Genomic DNA, 16,436 nt, shown 5'->3' on the forward strand with positions numbered 1-16,436 from the left:
GGATTAAAGGCCGCTACTGCAATGTAAATGCCAAGGTGAAACCTAGGTGTTAATCAGAACGAAATGGTGAGTTGAAGTAGTAATTTCATAGTGAAGTAGTGACATTTTCAGGGGAAGGAACTGAGGCTGGGATTTTTCCACATGGGTTTTTTCCACAAGGGAATGGACTCAAGTTAGACCTCACTCATGGCACTGGCTTCTTCAAATCTCTGGTTACATCCTATTCCTTCACTTGCAATACTGTTATTTGTATTACATTAGCACCTGTTCAGGCTGTTATGAGGACTCACTATATATATATACATATCCCCTGTGTGCAAATACAGAGGGAGAAACAATTCCTCTCCCAAAGCAATGCCAGTCTAAAGAGACAGAAAAAAGGGGGGGATGTTCCTGCTCTGTGGGGTCACAGAGCAGAGGAGTGAAATGGCCATATGTCAGGAGAGCCAGAGACACCTAAGCTGGACTGCAGGTGAAGTTTTGCTTCCACTGAAATCAGATTGTGTAAAATTTTACTTAAATTTGGGTGAGAATTTTTTTTTGTCCTGTCTGCCAGTGGAGCTTTGGGTCAGGCCTACTAAGAACATCAAGAAGTGTAAAAAAACCACCACAAAGCAGGGCCCATCCACCATGTGAAAAAAAAAAAAGCCCTCTCACTTTCTCTTCCTCAACTGGCGGAAAATTCCTTTTCTCAGGGTTGTGACCCATGGGGGTGAACAAGGCATGTCGGAGGGATGCAAAAGGTATCACCTGAGCCCTCTGCTTGATGCTCCTCTACCTGCTCATGAGGCATTTCTTGATCTATTGCAGTTTGAGACCTGGCATTTTGAAGTTAATAAAGATCAATGCCAGTCTGTGTTACAATTGTTCATTAGCAGCAAAGCCCACGGTAGATTGCAGGGAGACACTTTGCCAGCATGGGGATGTATGCTGTCTCTGCTCATGACTTCATGTGCTCTGAGACAGACCTTTGTGCATAACTCCAAACCTTCTCCTAGTTGGTAAAAAACATCTTCCTGTTGGCACATATCCTACAAGCTTATGCTTTTTGGATGAGGAGCCACGGAGTGGCTTGTGGGTTTGGCTATCTTTTGTAAATATTAGGAGTGAAGTACCATGCATGGAAATAAACATGGGGCAGAAACACACAGTTCCAATGCTGATTCCATGCGTAACACTGGGACCTTTACATGGAAAAGCATTTCATGCTGTATTGCCTCTTCGCACAAGCAACAGCTGAGGGCCAGCAATAACAGGGAGATGAGGAGATGGGCAAGAGAGGAGGCAAATGTCCCCGACAGTGCCTGACCTCCCTCCTTACCTGCTCACTTACAAATTACAGGAAACCAAGGAGAGGAATAGGAATGAGCTGGAAGAACAAAGCAAGCTCCACTTCTGCTAGGGAAGGTGCTGATCCCCTCTCTGCCTCTCCTCTGGCCCAGAGCAGCAGTTTTGTATGCCCTGTGCAATTTCCAGGAAGGAGCATTTGTCCCCCAGCTTCACCACCTTCCCCACCTTCCCCACCTTGGCAAAGCCTTTTCCCCCAACAGCCTACTGTACCATGCGGTAAAGCATGGGTGGCCTTTTCAATGCCAAATGAGACATGGATCAAAAGTATCAAGAAATGGCACTGGGCAGGATGTGGGGCTGGCTCAAAGGGGCAACGAGTTGGGTGCTGAAGCGCAAGGCAGAGTGCAGCCTTGCCCATGCTGGTATTAAAATCTCTTGTAGATATAAGTCTATACCCAACAGCATGGAAATTAAAAAATACAACTGCTGTCCTGTATCCTTTGTGGCACTAAGCACTACAGATGAGCCTGATTCAATTTCATCCCAACATAAAGCCATTAAGAGGATTTAATTACATACGATTTGTCTCCCATAATCCGAAGTCTAGTAGAAATGTGTGTTCCTTTTAGTGTTTAATTTTTATGCTAGGAAGTTGAATATGGGCAATAAAGATACATAATTCGACATATGGCTCTTGAAGTTTGTACCTCAAGAATAATAACAGCTGAACATTTGAGGCCAATGAATAAAAACTGATAGCTAGGATAGCCAAGGCCTCCTTAGAATTACAGCTGGCGAGAGGGGTCAAGGACAGCAAAAAGAACTTTTTCAAATACATAGCGGATAAAACTAATACCAGAGGCAATGTAGGCCCACTGAGGAATGGGGTGGGTGCCCTGGTGGCGGAAGATACAGAGAAGGCAGAATTACTGAATGCCTTCTTTGTCTCTGTCTACTCTGCCAGAGGCTGTCCTGGGGAGCCCTGTACCCCTGAGACCCCAGATGAAGCCAGGTCAATGGAGGAGCTTGCTTTAGTTGATGAGGACTGGGTTAAGGAGCAATTAAATAGACTGGACATCCATAAATCCATGGGTCCAGATGGGATGCATCCGCGGGTGCTGAGGGAGCTGGCTGAGGTCATTGCTGGACCGCTCTCCATCATCTTTGCCAAGTCTTGGGAAACGGGAGAGGTGCCCGAGGATTGGAGGAAAGCAAATGTCACTCCAGTCTTCAAAAAGGGCAAGAAGGAGGACCCGGGTAACTATAGACCGGTCAGCCTCACCTCTGTCCCTGGGAAAGTAATGGAACAACTTATCCTTGGTGCTATCTCAAGGCATATCAAGGATAAGAGGGTTATTAGGGGCAGTCAGCATGGCTTTACCAAGGGTAAGTCATGCTTGACCAACCTCATAGCCTTTTATGAGAATGTTACAAGGTGGATGGATGATGGCAGAGCCGTGGATGTGGTCTACCTTGACTTCAGTAAAGCCTTTGACACAGTCTCCCACAGCATCCTAGTTGCTAAGTTGCAGAGGTGTGGTCTAGACAATAGAGTAGTGAGGTGGGTTACAAACTGGCTTAAGGAGAGAAGCCAGAGAGTGGTAGTCAATGGTGCGGAGTCTAGTTGGAGACCAGTATCTAGTGGAGTACCTCAGGGGTCAGTACTGGGGCCAGTATTATTCAATATATTCATTAACGACTTAGACGAGGGAATAGAGTGTACTATCAGCAAGTTTGCTGATGACACTAAGCTGGGAGGAGTGGCTGACACGCCAGAAGGCTGTGCTGCCATCCAGCGAGACCTAGACAGGCTGGAGAGTTGGGCGGGGAATAACCTAATGAAATTTAACAAGGAAAAGTGTAGAGTCCTGCATCTGGGCAGGAACAACCCCAGGTTCCAGTATCGGTTGGGAAATTACATATTAGAGAGCAGTGTAGGGGAAAGGGACCTGAAGGTCCTGGTGGACAACAGGATGACCATGAGCCAGCACTGTGCCCTTGTGGCCAGGAAGGCCAATGGCATCCTGGGATGTATTAGAAGGGGGGTGGTTAGTAGATCAAGAGAGGTCCTCCTTCCCCTCTACTCCATCCTGGTGAGACCCCATCTGGAATATTGTGTCCAGTTCTGGGCCCCTCAGTTCAAGAAGGACAAGGAACTGCTGGAGAGGGTCCAGCGTAGGGCAACCAAGATGATTAAGGGAGTGGAGCACCTCCCTTATGAGGAAAGGCTGAGGGAGCTGGGTCTCTTTAGTTTGGAGAAGAGGAGACTGAGGGGTGACCTTATTAATGTTTATAAATATATAAAAGGTGAGTGCCATGAGGATGGAGCCAGGCTCTTCTCGTTGGCAAACAATGATAGGACAAGGGGCAATGGGATCAAGCTGGAACACAAGAGGTTCCACTTAAATTTGAGAAAACACTTCTTCTCAGTAAGGGTGACAGAGCACTGGAACAGGCTGCCCAGGGGGGTTGTGGAGTCTCCTTCTCTGGAGACATTCAAGACCCACCTGGACATGTTCCTGTGCAACCTCACTTAGGCGTTCCTGCTCCAGCAGGGGGATTGGACTGGATGATCTTTTGAGGTCCCTTCCAATCCAGAACATACTGTGAAATGTTGAAGGTTCTGTAAGAAATAAACTTCTGTTGCTTACAATGTCACTGTGCTCTAATTACTTAAGTGGAAAGGATGAAAAGATCTTTCTGATTATTCACCAAGGTGGGAAACTATAGCACACATATGCCAAAAAATAATGGGATAATAACTACATGCTGTAAAGACGGTTCTATAAAGGGAAAGGACAGATCAGTAACTAGCCCAAACGGGTCTCACTATGTGGTGAAAAAATTAAAAATGCCTCGGGTGAAACTCTCAGTTTGGTCTGAGAGTACGAGGTCATGACTGCCCAGTGAGGTAGAGAAAAAGGGGGAGAAAAGGACAGAGGCCTGTAAAAGCTTACAAGGAAATAAACAGGAATGATAAACAGTGAACAACATAAACAGGAGGCCGCTGAAGTGCATGTGTAGCTGTAGATGTCCTCATGAGTTTGAAATTTATTCATGAACACTGCCTAATTAACAGAGCAGAACATAATTCTGAACAGTGTGAAATCAATTAATATTTTTTTCTGAAAAGGCAATTCTCATCCATTAGTTACACTTGATTTTAATTAGAACTGTGCTTGAAGGACATGATCTAGAATGGTCATGTCTGACAGCTGTTGTATATAGATTGAAAAGTACGATAACAACTGCAATGCTGGATGTGAGAAAAAGTCAGCCTGTTTTATCTAGCAGCAGAAAGTGGAAGATGCTTGAGGAAAGTGAAGTTGGGCAAATCTGCCTGGTCCTTTCCTTAAAGGAGATATATATATAGCTTCCTAGCTTTCAACAGGCACCAAGATCCCTATTTTATGAGCCAGACGTTGCATTCACATAATCATCTTCTACAAGGTAGTGCTCTAACAAGTTTGTTATTATCTTTTTGAAATAAATAATATTTTAATAATCTCTAAATAGTCTGTTCTCACAAATATATCTTGATTAAACAATACATGAAAAGGTGATTCCCTCTCTCTGTTTTGAAATTGCTGTCTGATGATTTCATTGAGTGTTTCTTTCCCTTTGGATTGCAGGAAACAGAATATAATTGTTCCTAGTCATCTTCTCATTACCATTCATGACTTTGTAGACTTCTATCTTATCTTCCGTCTGTTGTTTCTTTCCAAGCTGAAAAGCGGACTATTTATCTTCTTATGGAAGATGTTCTATCCCTCTGATTGCTTTTTTACTCTTCTCTGCCCTATACTCTTTTTCAGGCTCAAACTGAAGGCAATAGTTGAGATGCGGGGGCACCAGGGATTTTAACAGTGAGGTAATGAAGTTTTTTGCTCTGTTCTTCATTCCTTTCCCAGCAATTTCTGCTGCAATGCTAATGTGAAGGATCTTGCCCATTAAAATAACTCAGTTATATGTTCAATCAAAATGAATAGAGTACCAAGGGGAAGAAATGGCAGGTGTCTGTATTTCTATCACTGATTACCAGTTTATTGCATAATGAGTTTTTCTTTAGGAAGAAATGAACAGTAATGAAATCAATGAAATGAAATCTCTGGGACACTCAATTTACATTTCCCACTAAGTATATGCATAATATCACACTTCTTAATTGCTGCCATTTCATTCTGAGCCCATATCTTGAGTATTTGTACTTGGTACAGAGGCACTTCACAGATGCAGCTTTTGGGGCATATCATCATTTGTCTGTGTGAAAGCTCACATTTCTGGGCAGATGCTAGTGCAAATGCATATTCCTTTCACATACATTAAATTCCTTTTACTGAAATTAATACTTTGAAATAAGTATTTCTTTGAAAGCTCTGACTTAGAGTAAATAAAGACCTCTGCAACACATTGGTCATGGTGAAATAGTTAATGTGAACTTCCTGCTGCATGTGCCCTGCGTTTGTGCTAACCATTGTGAACAGGGTGTTAAAACCCTTCCAAGCTCTATGTGACAAACTTAATGATTACGAAACAGGGTCAAAAATGAAGGAAAAGCTTACTCTGTATATAGCCCTGCAAGACCAACTTCCAGCATTATTCATCCTGTCTGCTAGAACTGTCTCTCTTAGTAGCTGTGCTATGCTGGTGTCTTCACTCACGTGTGTGGTGAATGATGCAGAAAGCACTTTATTTAGGGCTGGTATGCCTCCATACTGAATAAATAAGACATTTTAGCTGCCTCAGGCAGACTTTGTGAGCAATTTCCATTGGCACTAGCAGGAGTCAAGATCTGTTAGCCCATGCAGTAGTTGTTTAAATAGCACATCCATCTCATAAACTCAGACATCAAAAGAATTGCACTGGTTTTCAGCCACTTTTATAGGTGCTCTGAATACACCCCTTACGCTCACACAGTAAGCATGCATATTTGAACCCAACTAAGCCTCCTGTCCAAAGCCAGCTGTATTTTGTGACACATACTTTCCAAGCATTGAAACCAGTCAGGTTTGTTTGTGAGCTGCTGAAAGAATATAAACTCATTTTTTCATTTAAACTTGCTAGTAACTTCTATCCATGCAGGCCGCTGTGAGTCAGTGATGGCAATGGGAAACGTACAAATGGGCAGGAAACCTGTCTGTTTTACTGTACAGCGTCAGGTGTAATTACTAGCATTTTTTTAAGGAAAGATACCTTTCTCCTCTCCTCTGCAGCCTCCAGCTTTTTCTGGATCTCCTCAAGAGAGAGTTCTTTCTTCTTTGGAGAAGCTAAAGTTCGTGGTGCTTCTGAGACCGGAGATGGTGGCTTTAGGATCAGTTCAAAGGCCTGGCCGGAGGCACGTTTGTTGATTTGTTTCACTTCCATGTCTGCATAATAGAGTGAGAAATGGTAAGCACTTCAATACCTCAGCGGTATTGAGGGGAGAAGCAACACAGATGTTAGTTTAGGATCAGAAGCACAGAGAAAAGATTTAGCACCTTTGCCTTGGGCATTTTAAATGCAATGGCAGATTATGTGCTGAAAGCTGTTCTCAGGAGAAGTACATTCCATTGTATCTGTAATAGCTTAATTATACCTTAATCCCATAAAGATAAAAATTATAAAGTGGTTTTGGAAGCTTATTTGGGTTCTGTGCCATTTCACACCCCCTGCGGGCAGTGTCCAAACTGATTAATTTTTCAAGCCTGCTTTCATCTTTTCTTGGTTTCCTTGGGAATTATGTCAGCTGTGAAGAGCTATAATTCTCAAGTGAGTAGTAGGAAAAGTACAGCTCAGTATGAGAGCACTAGCTTTAAAAGTTTAGCTAGTTGGTATTAGGAACAATATCCAGCATCATGGGTAATGCACAACCAGTAGAAAGCAATAGCCAAAACCAGCAAATGAATTGTTAAATCAGCAAAATATCCACTGATTAACACTATGGACTGGGACTGTGAACTGAGTCATTTCCCAGCACTAGCGCATTATCTGACCTGCAGGATGATCTCCAACAGAAGTCACTCACCATCATATTTGTAGATGTTCATGTTGCGAGGTTCAGGGTAAAAACAGGAGCAGATCAGAGAGAGCATGGACAGCTCCTTCATCTTTTCCTTGTAAGCTGAAAAGAGAGATCTTGTTAGCACGCTTCACTTCCCCAGCTCCTCCTCACTGCATCTCTAGCTGAGGTGACTGGCTGGGAACCAGCAAATCTGCTCTATCATCCACCTGGCAGATTTCTCCAGAGTATTTACTTTTGACTATTTCTTCCGAACACTGATCTTTTATCAAATCACACACAAAATGTTCAGTACTGCAGGGACTGCTTCCGATCTCCTACATGACCTCAGTCTTGGGTTTAACACAGACAGTCCCCTGTCATTTATACAAGGTAAATCTGGCTACCAGGAAATGTATTTAGCACTGGAAGACTGCCATGACTCCACTCACTCCTGGCAGGTGGAGAGAAATGAAGCTCTTACAAATTCTCTGACGTATCCAAATGCAATTGAGAACAGCTCTGAAATGCTGCCTGTGTGTAGCCATAGGCAGATGCTAAAGACATTATCTGTTACAAATGAAAATGTCATCCAGACAAATAAAAATAAAACCAGAAATGAGGATACATTTATAAAATCCTTTGCATAATGTCGTTAATATGTGTAAGTACTTGAAACAAAGCTTTTCCTTCCTCACTTACTTGCTTCCATACTCAGATCTAGTGCATAACAGCTGATGCAATAAATATCCTTGTAATTTACCTTTATGTTGTTACTTTTACTGACTTTGTAATGCCTGTAGTAATGCCTCCTCATGGACTGAGGAGGACTTAGTCTAGAAATAGTGATACCAATACCTAACCATTACACAATGTTCTGCATTCACCCTTTCTAATTGCCATCATCCCAGCTTTTAAGTAGGAAAATCTGTCTCGTGTCTGATCACTTGGTAAGTCAATGAGAAAGCCCAGACTCGAGTCAGTTCTCCTGGGTCCTGCGACAATACCCTAGCCACTGCCCACACTGCATAAAGTATATATGTTGAGGGGGAGGTTGCTTCAAAATTCATCCTGGCACACACAAATTCCTGCTACTATCAAAATAATGTCTACAGATGCAGACACACATTTGCTGCCAGCCTGTGAAAACATGGCTTAAAATATAACTGTGGCTGAAAGTATTGTACTTAACAGATTAGACCAAATTAATTCTTGATGTTACTAAAGGAATATCAAAAAGCCATTTGATCTTCAAATTGTGTATACATATGAAATTGTTATTCAGCCTTTCTCATGGATGCTCTTGTGCTTTTTGAATTATTTTTTCATACTCAGAAAGGCCCCTGAAGTTGATGAAGGCTTAAGAGCCTTAAGGTGCTGCTCAAAACAGTGGTATTTGAATGATAATGTTCTGCCATAAAAGACAATAAAAACATTTTTATAAAAAGCAGTAAAAAATGTTTCTATACATACATTAAAAACAAAAGGAGGGCTAAGGAGAGTCTCCATCCTTTATTGGATGGGGGGGAAACATAGTGATAAAGGCTGAGGAAAAGGCTGAGGTACTTAATGCCTCCTTTGCCTCTGTCTTTAATTGTAAGACCAGTTGTGTTCCAGGTACACAAGCTCAATACTCCCCTGAGCTGCAGGACAGGGACAGGGAGCAGAATGAAGCTCACATAATCCAAGGGGAAATGGTTAGTGACCTGCTACACCACTTAAACATGCACAAGTCTATGGGGCCAGATGGGATCCACCCAAGTGTACTGAGGGAACTGGAAGAGGAGCTCATCAAACCACTTTGCAACATTTATCAGCAGTCTTGGCTAACTGGGGAGGTCCCAGTTGACTGGAGGCTGGTAAGTATGACACAAAGGGCTGGAAGGAGGATCCAGGGAACTACAGACCTGTCAGTCTGACCTCAGTGCTGGAGAAGATCATGGAGCTATCCTGAGTGCCATCACATGGCACATACAGGACAACCAGGTTGATCAGGCCCAGTCAGCATGGTTTTATGAAAGGTAGGTCCTGCTTGACCACCCTGATGTCCTGTGACAAGGTGACCCACTTAGTGGATGAGGGAAAGGCTGTGGATGTTGTCTACCTAGATTTCAGTAAAGCCTTTGACACCATATCCCACAGCATTCTGCTGGAGAGGCTGGCAGCTCATGGCCTGGAAGGTTGTACTCTGTGACAGATAAAGAACTGGCTGGAGTGCCAGACCCAAAGAATTGTGGTGAATGGAGCCAAATCCAATTGGCAGCTGGTCACAAGTGGTGTTCCCCAGGGCTTGGACTTGACAAGGTTTTTTTTGTTTGAAACAGAGGTATCAACTTGCAAGTAATAACTCAAAACTCATCTGAAAAGACAAATCATGGCCAATTGATGTATGTTAACAGTCAAACACAATGGTATGTTCATTTAGGCCTTCATCCCAGGAAGCATATATCCACATGCATAATTCTGAGAGCAGAGGTGTCATTGTCCAGACCGTCCTTGGAAGAGGGCTTGCCCAGCTGGCTGCCCACACCACCAAAATAGCATCCTTTTCAGCAGGGAGGTTGTGGAGTGAGTGAATATAAGTCCCTACATGCTGCTTTGGAGGCTGCTAAACATACAGAAAATGCGTGCTGGGTTGTGTGTTAAAGACATGCTCAGTGACAACAAGCTGAAAGCTAAAGGTTCTTGTACAAGGTCTGCTTGTACACTGCTACAATGTGCTACAATGTGTACCCTGAAATATCTGTGCAGAAGGAGGCTACAATGTGTACCCTGAAATATCTTTGCAGAATGAGGAATGCAAAACGGTGTCCCAGGAATCCTGCCTTTTAGGACTTTTTATTATTTTTATCTTTGCTTGACATTGAGTATGTCTTGTTTTCTAACAGTACTTATAACAATTAGAATAAGGTGTTTGTTCTCCCAGCTTGTCATCTACGAAATGTGGCTGGAGAGAGATAAGAACGTGCTCAGCTCTCTTTCCTTCCAGCACAATAGATGCACTGAAAGCACGCTGGTGGAATGATTGTCCTCTTTCATTCTGGCTTCTGACAGAATTAGGATGACTTTCCATGCTTTCCAAGCATTACATTTTCTTTCTTCATGGTATTGATTTAGTCTCCATTTGCCCTAGAAAGTCCTTCAACCATAATTGGAGCTTGGTTTGAATACTCACAGCAAGTTCTGGAGCTTGCTGCAACCCTGGGAACCAAACAACACGTGGATGATACAGGAGAGGACGGGAAAAGAGTCCTGCTCTGCCTTGGGTGACCATTGGGAGAGTATGCATGCATCATATTCCTGACATGCTGACCAGTACTGTTTTTCCTGTTGGAGACAAGGACTGAGAAGACCCACATATCTCCTTAGGCGTCCAACATCATTATTGTGACTTGTCCCCCTTGACCAGGCAAAAAGCAGCTTATCTGGCAGCACTGAGTAGCAGGAGCATTGCTTTGCTCAGCGGTCCTTTCCTTAAACTGTCATACATTAAAAAACAAAAACAAAAACCACAGTATTGTTATCCCTGTGAGATCCACATAGGCACCTGTGGTTAGTGGTCTGATGAGAGTGGCGGGTCACTGTCACATGGATTGAACAGGGATAACTGTACTTTCCTAAATCCTGAGGAGTTAGTGTTTTAGCCGTGAAAGCCAGTCCTCTCTAAAATAAATGTTCTTCCATTAAAAAAGCAGTACATAAGCCAGAAATCCAATAGCATATCACTTATGCAAGCTGTACAGGACCTCTTGTATTAACTGAAATAGGCACAAAAATTCTTACAGTGGAGTTTTTAAAAACCCTTGAAGACAAGCAGTGATTGCAACAAACTTTATTTTCCAAACGTGTTTCAACTGGCTCGCTAATTATGTAGCTCCTTGTGCAGTCATGTAGGATACATATCATTCCATTAACTGTAGAAGTTAAATGAAGGAAAGTAAATGGTGGTAATTGTAATACTACAAAAGCTTTGATAAGGAAATTGCTAGGAAAGAACAATGTTGACAAAAGACAGCAACAGAATCTTCTCAGTTATATGCAGCAAAATTTAAATGTCAGGATGCATGAAATCCTTCAAAGTTGGGCAAGAGCAGAACACTAATTTTTACTAAAACCAGAAGAGATTTCAGTATTAGCAAACACTTATTTGTTGCTGGGAGAAATAGGAAGATGAGGCAAAACACCAGCAAAACCACACTGTCTGCTCTCATCTGTTATCCAATAGCTATAAGGAATTTTTTACAGTCTACACTGTAAAATGAAAATCTGTCCTGACTGACAGGCCATTGGCAATTTGGGTCACATTTTGTTCCTTGGCAAAGCACAGCTAGGACAGATTGCTGTGTCACACCAAAGACTGTTACTCATAAGCAAGACTATTTTTAACACATGAAAGCAGAGAGATAAGTGTAAATGTTACTTATAATTAACATCTGATGAAGGCAAATCTGTTGATTCAATTTGCCTTACTGAATCCAGTCTGCATATAATAAAGTGTTAGTGACTTTTGACAGCTCAAGTCCCACCAGCCAACTAGTTCTTGAAGTTCCGCACACCTGGACACAGAAACTGGCACATTGCCCATGGTCAAAATGTACAACTCATAACACGGGTCAGCCTAGTGTTCCCTTGCCAGGCACCTGTGAGGTTGTCAGTTCTATGAGACTGAACTGAATCCTGCTTTGTTTTCTGCTTTGGAGTAAACTGAAGGTGCTAGAAGTAAGACTACAGCAAGCATGAAACACAAGGTACAGAAGACCTAACACAGCCACCATTTACACCGACTTCTCATGGATATTATTAACAAAGTAGTTTGTTACGAATTTCACCTTGTTAATGCTTCCTTTGAAGTGCTAGAGTTTTTGGTATGTCAAGACAATGCTTTAATTCATGAAAAGCCATGTCATTTTGTGAACCCCAACAGGTGCACTCTGTTAGCCATTTTTTTTTTAATAATCCATTTTAGTAGTGTGCTGCATCCTTTTCTGTCACATGAAATGCTGTTGTATGACCATAACTGTAAGTGTTTCCCCATAGCTGGTGGGGTATTTGAAGAAAGCTGCAGGATGAATGCTGGTAAAGTGGTGAATTAGCATTGGGACAAGCACATGGGACTGAGGGAAGTAAAACTCAAGACGGGGCACAAGTGATAGGGATTCTACATAAAATTTAATTTTTGGCATTTGTCTGACATGTATGAGTCTGGGATTCACTTTAATTAATGCTGGATATCTAATATTTAAGATAGCTAATTTGCAGCAGTTATGAAAGCTTTTTTTCTAGCTGTTGGAGAGATAAGTACCACCAGAGAGTGGTTGGTTCTACTCCAAAAGAGACATCTAAGATAAATGAATTAGGTTGTCTTAAGGCCAGTCAATCTCCCTCCATTATCAGAAAACCTAAGGATGTTTATAGGCTTATGGAGTAGCCAGTGATGAAGGGAATGAAAGTAAAAGCCCCTGAAGTGAATAGATCTTATCCATCACTTACATTCAGTCATGAGTGATATCTCATTTTGGTGGTTCACACAGGTGGGGTTTATTTTGTGACTGTCTCTCTGAGTGAAAAACACTGCTCAAGAGAGTATTTACTGTGAATCCAACTCGCAACCTCAAGTACACATGTACTTGTCTGGTTTCCCCAACAAAAATTAGATTGCTTTAAATCCTATTAATGGTTCACAGGCCCAAAGCAAAGGCAGTTGAGATGAGCTGGACAGAACTTCCTCTTCAATGCCCTATAGCGCTCATATATTTCACTGATGGGAAAGGTGGCACAGGACCCTCATTCACCTGGGGCCATTCTTTGGTGACTAAGTCTTTAAAATTGCGATAATGCCATGCAGCTTAATATAGAGACAAGTATATACTTTTGGTCATGTTCCCTGCCTTTGAATTTTGTGATAATTCTGTACCTAGGCCATAGAGCAAACAGGTACTATGAAAAGGAAGTAAGAAACAGAAACTGTGAATTACTGAATTTCCTCTGTCAACAGCAGCTCTAGCATTTTCTACTATATGTCCAGAATACAAGAAACAAAGAACTTTGACATATTTAATCTGCTTTTGTGTCAAATGAGATTAAAAAGTAGTTCTAGGCATTACTTTTTGTAACACTCATGACCATTCCAAGATCACTAAAGCTACACAGGTTTCAGCAGAAGCATTAGTGAATTTATTCTCTCCAATAAGAGAGACTTTTAACAAATCATTTCGAAATGGCTTGGGATGGAATCAAGCATTAATGTAATTCATAAAAGCACAGGGTGGCAGTGAAATTGGGGTCCACTGTAGTGTCAGTTCTTCAAAACACAAAAAAAGAAAAAGCGACAGATCTGACCCTTCAGTTTCCTATGAAGACTGTCAGATTGAACCAATGAAACCTGTCCTGAAGTGCAAGCCCTTCCATGCCACTTCTACAGCACAGTTTGGGTGATAGCATAGGATCTGGCTGGAAAGACCATCCCAAAGAGTACACAAGCAACTGTTTGCTTATGCAAAGACTGCATTTCTCGCATCTATGCTGTGTAGATGCAAACACATGCAAACATGCAGATTGCAGGGTGTGCAAAGTCTAACTGAAAATTGCCCCTAAATTTACAGCTATGATCATTGCTATGGATTTTTGAACTAAAACAGACTAGTCTATATGGCAGGTTTATGATTTTTACTTAATGTGTGTGAATGGATTCAAATGTCTTTGTTCACTTTATATTCTGATATCAGAATGTTAAGATGTGAAGTTACTACTTTGTTTTATTTCAATTTATGTAATTTTCACTGCTGAAGCAACAAGAAAATCAATTTACTGAACCCTGACTGTTATGGTCACCTGTGACATGAGTTAATGGGACTATTTTGTCATGCTAATGCAACCATGTTGTCAAAAAGAGATTTTAATGGAAGGGGTTTTTCGAATTTGGAAAAAAAAATCTTGCCAGGGTTACTCAAAACAAACACTGATGCAGATGCTTTGCCATAGTGACTATTAGAGAGTCTTGGGCCAGATTGCACCGTCTGTTTACAGAAATGTGGAAAGAATACAGACATGTGCCTGTCCAGAAGCTGTCAGTGCACTGCTCCTAGGAAAGCTTTATTTACTGCTGCTTAACCGGTTTAGTCTTTTGCAGTGACAAGTTCTGCTCCTGTTCTTCAGATGCTTTGGCAGGGTACTCAACTTATGCCTATCTTCATAAGAGGCCATCACAGCCACAGACAGCTCCCCATAAACTATTATCACCTAAGTGTGAAAATCATGTAAGCATCAATAGTTTGCAAGTCTTTAAGGCAGCACCAAACAGAATCATTCTGTTATCTGCTGTCTCCTGTATTCTGTGGAAGAACAAAAGACTGTGGAAATCCAGCTATGAGAGGATGTAAACCAAAGAGATCTTCCTGAATGTGAGCAGGATGGAAAAAGGGAATAGGTGGTAGCAGCTGCACCAGGAGGAAATAACCCTCCTTACTTGGCTCGCCTTACCTGCTTGAGAACTTGCTGGTTTTGTTACATACCTCCACATGGGGAAAAGGGTCTCTTTTGACTGGTACTGTAGCAAGTTTGGCTCTGTCATGTCTTACAGAAAACCCCTCAATTTCACTGATAGTTTAGGACTACTGACAGAGTAGTAGTAATGATTTTGTACCTTATAATCAACTTTCCTGTTCTCAAGCTGTCACTCAGAGTCTTATATGAATGATTTACAGACCAAAAGCTTAAACCCTGGAATTTCTGAATGGGTGGATTTGCTTTCCATGATTTAATGCTCACTGTGTGTACGTAATCTCCTTCACTTCATGTGCCTAAAGGCTTGTGGCATACCCTTTCACTAGCACACAAAGCCACTCAACTCTTTTACTTCTAAGACAAGTTACATAAAAAATGGCTCAGAAAGCCAGACATTTCACTCCAAAATTTTCACTAATGTGATTTTCAAGATCCCCCTGATGAGCAGTACTGAACCAGAACCTCAGTCTCTGCACAGGCTACAAGGAGTGCTTTCAGGAATGCTAATATGCACATGTGAAGGCCAGATAAGCAGAAGGCTTCATAGAGACTCTTCTCAACACACCCATCACAGCCCTGCTGTAGACAGGGGCTACCTGACATTGGGGCTACCACCCATACTAGCCTGATTTAACAGCAGCCTAGTGGAGTTTTCTTCAGGACTTCCCTGCAGCAGGACAACCCCAGATTTATTCTCTTTCCCCTCAGAAGCAGCTATGTAATGCTGATGAGCCCTCTGAGCCAAGCACCTCCCTGGGTACAAAGCTGTGGTGCTTGGCTTGGTCCTGCGTCCATGCTGATGGCTGATGCACCAGGGAGGGATGTGCAGAGGAGATGGTACTTCTTCAGTGTCCTTGTAACATATAATAAGTGAGGTGTAGTGGACTGAGTTACAGCTTGGAAGGACAGAAGTTGCAGAGCCTGCAGGTGCCTGCTTTCCTCCAACAGCCTGGTATGCTGATACGAGTCACCACAAACACAGCGTGCCCACAGCTTTCTGCTTGCTGGTGATGTAGGCACTGGGTGGGAAGTACAATTCTGAATCCTTGTGTTGAGCATACCAGTTTCCCCTGGAGCACCCAGCAGTCAGGGACTAGGATATCGGAGAGGTCTGCTGTCTCCCAGCACGCTCTTAAGGTCATCTCATTACTGAACTGCAGGAGCATGCTGAGGTCCAGCTGAGATCTGCACTACTTTCTGTATAAACATGTCAGATGTGAACACTCTGTGCCAAAGAGCTTATCGTGTGAGGAAGACAGGCAAGGCATGCTGGGGGGAAATGACCCACAGCTGAAAAAAACTGCCTCAGGTCACAGACCCACCCTGTAGGAAAGCTTCATGGAGAACACAGGTGTCCTGATTTTTGGATGACTGACACCTCTGTTGGCAAGTCTCTTGAGCTGTCTCTTTGAGAGTACTGCAGAAAATACGGGTGCTGGCTGCTGAAACAGCCCCTAGAGTGCGGATGCAAATAAAATATGATGAAATAGAATGGCAACGGTTTAGTGACACAGCCTGCTATGATCGAACGGCATCTTCCTGAAGTATGAGTCGTGCTGTGGGTTCTGTTTTAGCACAGTAAGACTGGGTTACTAGAACAGGGTGTGACAGAGCTGGCTGACAACATTTCTTTTATTTTTCTAAATCGCTCATTCAGTCATGTGTG

The 16,436-nt window shown here is 42.5% G+C and overlaps 1 protein-coding gene across 1 annotated transcript in view; it reads right to left on the reverse strand.

Annotated features, from left to right (window-relative positions):
* Positions 1-16,436, reverse strand: part of STMN2 (stathmin 2) — a gene marked incomplete at its 5' end in the record, with an annotated part of 41,438 nt that overhangs the window by 7,194 nt on the left and 17,808 nt on the right. The window contains 3 exons of the mRNA XM_080364122.1: positions 6,484-6,656; positions 7,295-7,404; positions 7,752-7,837. Of these exons, the coding sequence (XP_080220248.1) occupies positions 6,484-6,656; positions 7,295-7,404; positions 7,752-7,837 (369 nt within the window). The remainder of the gene's footprint in view (positions 1-6,483; positions 6,657-7,294; positions 7,405-7,751; positions 7,838-16,436) is intronic.

Source organism: Nesoenas mayeri, assembly GCF_963082525.1.
Source record: "Nesoenas mayeri genome assembly, chromosome: 2".
Lineage (NCBI taxonomy): Eukaryota > Metazoa > Chordata > Aves > Columbiformes > Columbidae > Nesoenas > Nesoenas mayeri.